Below are 11,057 nucleotides of genomic sequence, written 5' to 3'. Positions count from 1 at the left end.
TTTCATCAACTCGTGGAAGCACTGAATCCAGCCCTACTCAGTACTCAGTAGTCAGTATGCGCTGCGCTGTGAGAGGGTGAGGTCATTGCTGTGTTTTCGCGTAATAATTTTCAAATTTATTCCAGTATATAGATGTAGTGCCACAGTGAGACCTGCACACACCACATATATTGTGTTTAAGAGTGTGAGTGCGTGTGAAACCATTGCTTTTGTTATGATGGTGATGGTGATACTGGTAATGGTTACAAATTACGATATATTATTATGGTGTTCACGGAGAAAGTGTCGTATAATCACAGCTTTTGTTTTGATGATAATAATGCTGGTGGTGGTTGTGATACTGGTAATAGTTATAAAATAGGGCAGATATATTATTATAGTACCTAATGAGGTTCACCTAAAAATGTTGTATAAACCATTGCTTTTGTTATATGATGATAATGGTGGTGGCGATATTGGTAATAGTAAAAAAAAAAAAAAAATAGGATATATTACTATAATGATGTTCACCTAAAGGTGTTGTTTAACCATTGTTTTTGTGATGATGACGATGCCGGTGGTGATACTGGTAATAGTTATAAAATTGGATACATTACTATGAGTGATGATGTTCACCTAAAAGTGTTTAACCATTGTTTTTACTATGATGATGGTGGTGGTGGTGGTGGTGGTGATACTAGCTGGTAATAGTTATAATAGGATATATTACTGTGAGGATATATTACTGTGAAAAATGATGTTCACCTGAGTGCTATATAAACATTGCCTTTTCCCATATTAGAGTGCAATAAATAATCAGTCATAACATTGTAAAACATTTTTTTTTATCCCTGTAGATCAGAATAACTGACAGCAATAATATTCTTTTTATCTTAAGAAAACAGCTGGTCTATAGGTATGTGCGCAGGCTATAAGCTTACATTTGAAGCAAACATCAAAGTATGTATGTTTCACTTACATAGTATTGTAATATACTGTTAAGCATATGAAATAAGATACAAAGCTTGGAGAATATTGAAGTGTAATAATCGACAACAAATGTATCCCAATTGAACACACACACACACACACACACACAGTGGTGCTACTTACATTGTATACGTAAATTTAGGCTGTGATTCTTTCATCAAAACGATAAGAAAGATATGATAATGTATTAAGTGAGGAATGGCATGGCTGGCTGGGAGGGAGCGGTGGCTACCGCGCACCCCTGCCGATACCTTTCTCTGTGACGTCACGAGAGGGTTACCATGGCCTGAGTAGCGACGGTGTGGCATGAAGAAGTGTCCCACCATGACGAGACGGGAAGTAAAGACCTGCCCTGCCAGACGCACGAATCATTCGCTCCACGGAGCGACGTGGACGCTAAGTTGCGCCCAACACCAACACCAAAAACGCAGACACCAACACCACCATCACCATTACCAACACCAACACCAACAACAATAATGATGATAATGATAATAATGATAATAATAATAATAATAATAATAATAATAATAATAATAATAATAATAATAATAATAATAATAATAATAATAATAGCTGTAGTAGTAGTAGTAGTAGTAGTAGTAGTAGTAGTAATAACGATAGATAATAAAGAACATAGCAGCAACACCAAGGTGAGCAATACTGATGATAACATTTAAAAGAATCAACAATACTAAACCCTTTATCATTATCATTCATGCTAATATCAATTCTACTTACCTAACTCTTAATAACATTTCCATCATTAACGTTGCCTTTATAATAACAATAATAATAATAATAATAATAATAATAATAATAATAATAAATACTTTATTTAGTCAATTTGTAATGATACATACAAATTGAAACTCTTTGTGGATCCAGATCATTCAAAGTTACAGTTACAACCCACATACAGTACAACACACAATAAAATGTCTTTGACAAGGTCAGGTCCAAGACTAAAACTATATACGCTGCACTATTTTAAAAACACCATGCTGTAAATTTATCATGCATCAGAATCGAAATCACAGTGAAAGCAATAACTTTACTTTTTTTGCATGGACATAATTATACAATTTAATGCTAACTGGTACAAATGAATTTTTATATCTAGATGTTTTCTGTGAAGACAATCCCAATCTTTTTCCAGATCTTAAGAACACGTAGTTATTATCATTGAGAGGATGGGTATTGTCATTCATTATTTTCCTAGTTGTACACAATACATTTCTAGAAAATAGGTCATCTAGTGTTGTTACCATTACACCCAATTTATCAGCAATTCTCAACTTTTTTTTTTTTTTTATACAGTTAAGCACCCATACAGCGTTGTTAAACCAAAACACAGAGTTGACTCAATAACAGACTTATAGAACATAGCAAGAATAGTATTTTCAACTTTTAGATTTCTTAGAATTCTCAGAAAGTGAATTCTCTGAGTTCACTTTTGTCATACACCTTCTTTATGTTTACATCACCAGTTATTTTATCATCAATTTGCACCCCTAAATATTTATAATCGTGTACAATTTCTACCTGTTTCTCTTTAATTACAAGATTTTGAGTACACCTCTCCCTCTTACGAAAATCAATTAACATTTTCTTTCGTCTTTTTTACATTTGAATTCGAATAATTATCATCACACCATTTAACAAAATTAATTTACTTGAGAACCAGGTAAATATGGAATGTTTTGCTGCTGCTTTATTCTTACTACTGTAAGCAGCTGCTGTTTGTCACCAGCACTGGTTATTTGACAAGTGGTAGCAAATGCACCGTAGTCATACACTCACCGAGCACAGCGATCAGAGTAGAGACCAGCAGGGATATGAACGTCCGTCACGGTCGGCGACCACTTTATAAATGACTTATTTTACTACTAGGAGATCCCCATGCATATATTTTAGAAAATTTCGACTGCCAGAGACGTGCACTTCCTGAAAATAGGTATATTGAATGATATACTAAACTATGTTAAGTTTTAGGGAAAATCAAGATTGTCCGAGCGTTTTCCCCATTGGAATTGTACTGGATGAGGAGATCCTCTCCCTGCCGGCTTGGCGTGCGTTCTGCCGGCAACGAGTATAGATAATCAGATGGGATTTTCCCGCGTAGGTTCGTATCCTACTCACTGCGCCATGTTGGGGGATCCGAATGGGCAGCAAACCACAAAATCGTAACAAGGCTTTATTGCTTGGAGTGTTTCGGCCTGCAAAATTGTGCTTACTAAATACACATCCACATATCACAATTCACTCCAGTACAACTCTCACAATAGTAACCTAAACATATAATACTTGATACAGAAACCCAAACAATCAGAGCAGTCAACATTCTAACATAATCAGCAACATGAACGAACTTCGCATATATTATCACTCATAATAATCTCAATAATTCCTTAAAAGACTCACTTCAGTGGCCCACATCGACGCCTTCCGAATCCCCGTAACACACCTGACATGTCGCCACCACAATTAGCCACAAGTCCAGGCCTTCCTTACATACTCCGATTGTGGCGCGGGAGATCACCAACACCCCAACTATCATCACGTCCAGGTCGACTCTACACACACTGTCTGTCAACAATATTATCCAGTGTCCATTACCTTACCTAATTAACACATCCTATGCTTGTAACCTTCACAAAAAATATACTAAACAGCATAGAGTAAATTAATAAACACAACTAACCTGTAGAGTGGAGGACCAACCGCCAGAAAATCCCATAGCACAGTGATGGGCCGGCTTAGAAACCCGCCAGGCCGACCATGTTCACAGGTAGTAGCCTAGGTGAAACAAAACACAGCAAAGATGCGCACTAACCCCGCACTCAAGTCAAATTATACTATCATCAATACATAACGCTGCATAAAACATAACCATATCATTTTAATGATACACTCCACCCCAACCAAAGTGAACATAAATACACTCCACCCCAACCAAAGTGGACATCAAATATACCCCGGTAGTACATAGAATGCATAACATGATGATGTAGTACATAATGCACATGAATCATTACCTGTTGTACTCACATAATCGGTAATATAAGCACATTGCACATCACTCTTGTTCTTCTTTAGGTAATAACACTATTAACCTATGCACTGATCTACTCATGATTTTGTCTGTTACTCCATCATATCCTTTACCTTCCTTGACTATCTTATACATTAAGTCTACATCTCTTACAATGCCATCACGACCTGGATCTGCCTTTATTACTTGAGCTAATTTCCAGGTTCCTCTCACCACATTAGCATCTTGAACTAAAACCACATCACCTACTCTTACATTTCTCCTACTGGTGTGCCATTTTTGTCTAACTATCATCGTGGGAAAAAAAATCTCTCTGCCATTTTTTCCAAAATGATTCAACAATTTTCTGAATAAACTCTAATCTTCTTTTATGGTCTCCATCCGATTCATATGTTCCCTGTGGACATTTTACACTAGCTCGTCCAAGCAAGAGATCATTAGGGCAGAGGTAATTTCCAAGTTCTAAATTAAAGCAAGGTTTTACTCCTATAGGTCTTTCATTCATCATACAGGCTACATTAAATGATGCTGTCTGAAGTTCACCAAAAGTCAATACTGAATCCCCAATTGCAATGCAAAGATTTCTTTTCACGGATTTGATAAGGGATTCACTGGCACCATTGTACCACGGTGCATCACTTGGTCTATTATATTTCCAAACAACTCCCTCATTTTTGCCAATTCTTTCAATATTCTTCCCAGCTGCGATTAGCTGACTTCCTCTATCAGAATACAGTATTTTGGGTGCACCCCTGACTGAAATGAATCTTTGATAAGTTGCCAAAAAATCATTAGCACTGTATCCTTCTGTTAAATCTAAATAAACTGCCCTAGTAACTAAGCAGTTGAATATTGACCCATATACCTTACCATGAGTCCTCTTTTTAACAGTGTCTTTAATAGTGAATGGCCCGAACAAATCAACAGCTGTGTGATAGAATGGTGGAGTAGGTTTCATTCTCTCTTCTAACACCTGGCCCATACACTGGTTCTCAGTTTGTTTTGACAATTTTCTACATGCGACACATTTATCCTTAACTGACTTTATTATTTTTCTGGCTCCTGGCATCCAAAACTTACGTTGCAATTTGGCTAAGGTGGTTTCAATACCTGCATGATCTCTATTGTGTAAGCTGGACACATACAGTCTAGTAACTGGGTGGTTAGCTGGTATCAGTATAAAGTGATCCTGATTCCAGTTTTCTTTTAGCCATTTTGATATTCTTTGACCCACTGAAATTACTCCTTTATTCATTATAGGGCCTAACCTCCGATATCTCTCTTTCCAGTTAGTTATGTTGCTTTTCATGTTCTTTACCCACATGACTTCAGCATCTTCCACCTCCTCAGACGTGGGTTCCTTTAACACAGCTTTCAAAAATTTATGCTTGAATATAGACATTATCCTACATGTAACTCTCAACAAGGTTTCATATCTGCTAAACCTTTGCACGTCAATTATGCTTAAGTTTCTCATGTTTCCCTTTGCAACGGTCATAGTAATGCCTATTTTATCAGGTAAGTGATCTGCACATTGTTGTTTAATTGGCCATTCTGCAACTGGCAATTTCAAAAATTCAGGCCCATGTTGCCAAGTTGAACCTTCCTCAATCTTCTCAGAAGTGCATGGTCTAGAAGTTAAATCTGCTACATTTTGAATTGTGTCCACCCACCACCAATCCTTCAGATTTGTTTTCAGTTGTATTTCTGCTATGCGGACCGCCACAAAAGGGCGGAATCCATGTGATTCCTTTTGAATCTGATCTCTGACAATAGATGAATCTACAATATGGAACACAGAGTCAAATTCCCAGTTGCACTCTCTCACTATAGTTTCTCTTAATCTAGCTGATAAAAGAGCTCCACATAATTCTAACCGAGGAATGGTTAAATGTCTCATAGGTGCAATTTTGTTTTTAGCCATAATTAAATTTGTCTGAAATTTATTGTCATCCGTCTGCCATCTAACATACGCACATGCTCCATACGCTTGTACGCTGCCGTCAGAAAAGATTACAAGTGTGGGTTTACCAAATGCATTTGCTGGTTTCAGAGGTCTCTTAAATTTGCAGTTTTCTACTCCATACAAATCAGTGAAAAAACATTTCCATTCCTTTACAATGTCAGCATTTAATGGCTCATCCCATTCAACTCCCTTATTTGTATCACATCTTGAAATCATAGATCTCATCAAAATTTTGCTCCCAGTACAACAGGTACTGCTAATCCCAATGGGTCATAGAAAGATGACACTTGACTTAGTATCATTCTGCGAGTAAGAAATTCAGGGAAGTTCAACTCTATCTCCTTACGATCCCAGTCTGGACCACTCCTGATCCTTTTAACCTTAGGAGAAAAATTTACTCTTACATTAAATGAGAAATTATCATCCTTGGGATTCCACCTGAGACCTAGAACTTTCTCATTATCAGACTCCATGATGTTGATATTATGGCTCTCATGTTGACCACTTACTATCCAGTGTTTTATATGAAAATTTCCAAGAGATATTACATGTTCTGCTCTTTGTATCAAGTCAAAGGCCCTTTCTACATCGTCAATGGAATAAAGAATCCACATAAGTGTTATTCACAATCATGTCATAAACTTCAGGATCTCCTTTCTCTACTGTCTGCCTTAATGCCAACACAGCTATGGTTCCACTCGGCCTATCCCCAAAGGTCACGGATGTCAGAACATAGTGATCAGGTGGTCTGTTACTAGTCAAATCTCTCCAAAGAAATCTGTGTGTGTGTTGGTCCAGTGTGTTGATTTTAACTGAATGATACATCTTTGAGATGTCACCCGTTATGGCTACCCTTTCCTGTCTAAATCTTAACAAGACTCCCAGCATGTTGTTAAACACAACTGGCCCTTTTGCCCAAAATTCATTAAGTTTTTGTCCCATGTATGATGAAGATGAGTTAAATACAATACGTAAAGGTGTTGAAGCAGAATCTGCTTTCAGTACTTCATGATGAGAAATGTAGTGAATTGGGCCATTGTATGACTGCATTTCCTCTTCACTTAATTGTCTCGCTACTCCCCTTTTCACCATGTCCTTAATTTCATTGTGATACCTCTGTGCATATTGAATATCCAACTTTCTCAATCTATTTTCTGTAGTTTTTAATCTAGCTATAGCCACCTTAATATTATTCTTAAGATGCCTCGGGTACCTTATCCAAGGATAGCTTGCCGTCCAATACTTCCCTTCTTCATCATATACTAATCCCTCCTCAATCAATTTTAGTTCTCTTTCTTCATTAATATTGACACAATCACTTACAGGGCAACCATTACACAGGCATTTAATGCATCTCGGGTCACACTGCACCCCACTCTCTTCTAAAGCAAAGAATTTATCTAACTGGGACTTAAGTTTATCTACAGGTTCTACCTTAATCTCATTGAGGTTCATTGAACTTGACACCTTGTGAGTTCTCACAATTACATGGTTCGTCATGTTACCTAAGGCTGCTATTCTGCTGTGTCTGCCACGTATACTGAAACCAAATGGATTCTCTAACAATTGAAGACCTTCATTAGTCTGAACAACTCTAGGTAATAATTCACTGTAGTCGGCCCCAACCAGCATGTCAATTTCACCACAAGGCCGATCAATATCATGGTTCGATATTCCCACAAAGAACTCCTTAACTACTGACACATCAAACTTTTTGAGTGTAGCAGATATTTCCTCAATACCAATGGCATTAACTTCCCATATATGACCAGTCCTATCAATTAGTGGTATGCAATATTCTTTGGTATAATGATGTTCAATTACGTTGCCAACCTTGATCATGGATAAATTCACATCCTTACCCTTCAACCTTAGTTTTTCTGCCATACTGTGTGTTACCAATGTTATGTCAGAACCTGAATCCCACAGTACTGTCTGTTATAGGTTGAGTGTCACTGTATACTGTACTGATATTCAACAAGGTGTTGGGAGTGTTCACAGATACTGTGTTATGACTAGCACCTTCTTCCTGTTCAAAATGCACCAGATGAGACGAAAGCTTGAAAATACTGCGTCATTAAGTTAGATTGTGGTGGATGGCAAGTATAGTAGTGTTTTCTTACCCTCCTAGAGGGACTCGTCGTCGCTTACTTTCGACTTGAGATCCCTGAAATATTTAATTTTCTTTTCCTACATGACATATGTGGTAGCATACGAAACTGATAAATGTAAACATATGTTTTCAAATCGAAAATGTAATGTAATGTTTTAAATTTCCAGTAAATATTTGTATTACTGATCACTTAAATATCAGCTCTCCCTGCTGCCCATACCTTGCAAGTGGTCGCCATCGTCCGCATCCGCGTGGGACACACAACACTTGCCGCACACTTGTACTGCCTACGTCTGTCTCCTGATCCCATCTGCCCTTGGTGTACGACTATCCCTGAGACCATTGAGCATTTCCTGCTCTACTGCCCACGCTTCCACTCCCACCGCACTGCATTACGTTCTTGGCTCTCTGCCCTGGGCATCACAACACTCGACCTGCTTACCCTCCTGGCGGCCTCAGTTGTCCATCCCTCCCGGCAATCTGCTGTCCTTCGCCTTACCTGTGCCTTCTTGAGGAAGACCGGCCAGCTATCGCGCCTGTGATATCCACACAGGACTACTCAAGGGCTCATAAGGATTTAAAGATCTTCGCGGCCCTGACAACAACAACAACAACAACATCCCTTTCAAGTCCTTAACAACATATTGCAGCAATTATAAGAAATGAAGATTTCACGAGGGCCGACGTGTATCCTGTGCCACTCAAACAAAGGCACACATCCACACCTATCACTCCATCATTTACCAAAGGAGGAACAGAGGTACTGTACTATGCTGCAAAGTGATATAAAAATAAACTTAAATCCCTGTTATTTGTTTTGTGAGGTGTGTACCAGTATCTCATTGTTCATGTGAGGAGAATGGGAAAGAACGACTCCGAGGAGGGAAAGGTGTCACGTTTAGAGGGAAATTCACACTATTGCCTTATAAACTATCTACATGGGGCTTCTTTCACCCGCCAAGAAATGGATAAATATATAAAAAAAATTCTATCAAGTGTTACGGCCCGCCCATAACATACTCCACTACCATCACCTCCTCCACTTGCTACCTCGTTCGCCACCTCTCCACCTCCCCTTCCACGTCACCGTCTCATGAACCTTCCACGTCACCGTCTCATGAACCCTCCACGTCACCGTCTCATGAAGCCCCACTATTGTCCCGAAGTTGGATTCATGCAGCCCCATTCGACTCAAGCGGAAGTGTTAAGCAAGCTCCCTGGTTTCTGGAAGGCAGTCGAGGCCAAGGCCTCAACCAGTGAACACAACGCCTCTTGGACTACCGTGGGATCCACCTCACCCAGCACTTCACCACTGCGACACCTCATAAGTATCACTTCCCCTCGTCCCGTTTTTTTCCACATTGCCTCCATATAGGATTAGTATTATCGTTATGTATTAAGTTGGGTTCTTTATTGTTGTATTCATTTATGTGTTATATGTATATGTGTATGTCAGTTTCATGTGTTTCATGTTATATCTATATGTGTATGTCAGTTTCATGTGTTTCATGTTATATCTATATGTGTATGTCAGTTACATTGTTATTGGGTTATTAAATAGCTTCTTAAGTGTCCCCCTTTGCATTTCCTCACCAGTTGAACCTGCAGTGTTTTTTTTTTTTTATTGTTAATATTCACCGGCTCCCTGATGCCTATCTTATCCATTTAACCGGTGAACGTAACACAAGTTATTGATTATTTTTTGCCAGCTGTAGTGGGTGTTCCAATTGCTAGTGATCAGCAGTTTTATCAGATGAGGTAAACAAAAGTATTGAGACTGGTGTAAGATTAGAAAAAAAAGAAAACAACTACTTTTCTTTTTATATAGTGCTTTCTCCTGTATGATTGAGTGTTTGAGTGTATAGGTAACTAATAACATTCAGAAAGGAAGTAGCAAACACAAAGGTAAGCTTAGGTATTGCACACACACACTCTGCCTATATTTTTGATGAATGTTAATTTCCATGGGGTTTAACTGCCTTGAGTGTCTTTAGAGTAGAGAAGATGTTAAAAAAAGAAAATGCAGAACTAAAGAGATGCTTAACTAAGGAACTTAATTTTATTGAACAGGTATTTATTCATACTTTACTTGTATTTCATTATTAATGTTATTAATTATCTTCAATTCATGACATTTGGTCTAGTTTGAAATGAAAAGTGTGTGACTCATGTCACACACACACACACACACACACACACACACACACACACACATATATATATATATATATATATATATATATATATATATATATATATATATATATATATATATATATATATATATATATATATATATATATATATATATATATATATATATATATATATATATATATATATATACTTTTAACTCTACATGTATTATTTTTTTCAAAGTAATTCCTTTGGAAGAGAAGGGTTAAGACACATTTCAGTTGGCCCTCCCACCTTGTTATTATTTTCTCAGAGCCTTTTTTTTTTTTTGTTTGTGTCTTTCCTCAGGTTAACACCTTTATCATGTAAGATACAGTTTCCCTTACAGTTTTCATCATTAGGATTGAGACTCTGGAGTACCCTGACTTATAGTTTTGTCTTCAACATTTTAAGAACAATGATAACAACAATTATGATGAGACACAGCATGATTATTACATTTAAGTATTCATTATTGTTTGAATATCATATTTAGATACTAAACATGAAATAAAAACAAAAATAAACCAGTTTTTATTTTCTGCTACCTTTATTATGTCTTGATTCAACACATAAAAGAAAGGTACATACACACATACTGTGTATGTACCTTTGGGCATGTGTATATTAGATATTTTTACTTCTCTACTGATGTTATAAGCCTTTGTATGAAGTGAACATTTTCTTTACTTGGAACAATGAGCAATTGTTTATAAAGTGAGAATAGGATCTCTATATACTATTATATGCAGCTAAGAATTTATTATTCCCTCATAGTC

At 37.3% G+C, this 11,057-nt stretch overlaps 1 protein-coding gene and 1 long non-coding RNA gene across 2 annotated transcripts; both read right to left on the bottom strand.

The window, feature by feature from the left end:
- Positions 1–3,153: 3,153 nt before the first annotated feature.
- Positions 3,154–4,039, bottom strand: LOC123515645. The gene is made up of 2 exons (XR_006677922.1): positions 3,394–4,039; positions 3,154–3,188 (listed from the first exon to the last, which is right to left on the bottom strand). It is a non-coding gene; the product is annotated as an uncharacterized LOC123515645 (long non-coding RNA).
- A 2,542-nt stretch (positions 4,040–6,581) lies between these two features.
- Positions 6,582–7,832, bottom strand: LOC123515574. Its single transcript, XM_045274315.1, has one exon. It carries the CDS (start codon positions 7,830–7,832, stop codon positions 6,582–6,584), a length of 1,251 nt encoding a protein of 416 aa, XP_045130250.1.
- Positions 7,833–11,057: the final 3,225 nt, after the last annotated feature.

This window comes from Portunus trituberculatus, chromosome 39, assembly GCF_017591435.1.
Source record: "Portunus trituberculatus isolate SZX2019 chromosome 39, ASM1759143v1, whole genome shotgun sequence".
Taxonomy (NCBI): domain Eukaryota; kingdom Metazoa; phylum Arthropoda; class Malacostraca; order Decapoda; family Portunidae; genus Portunus; species Portunus trituberculatus.
Note: the sequence above shows the minus strand (reverse complement) of the source record. Positions and strands in the feature narration are given on the sequence as shown.

Bases quoted from the DNA above. Each gene is read 5' to 3' on its own strand.
- LOC123515574 (XM_045274315.1), bottom strand. From the start codon at position 7,832: ATGATCAAGGTTGGCAACGTAATTGAACATCATTATACCAAAGAATAT.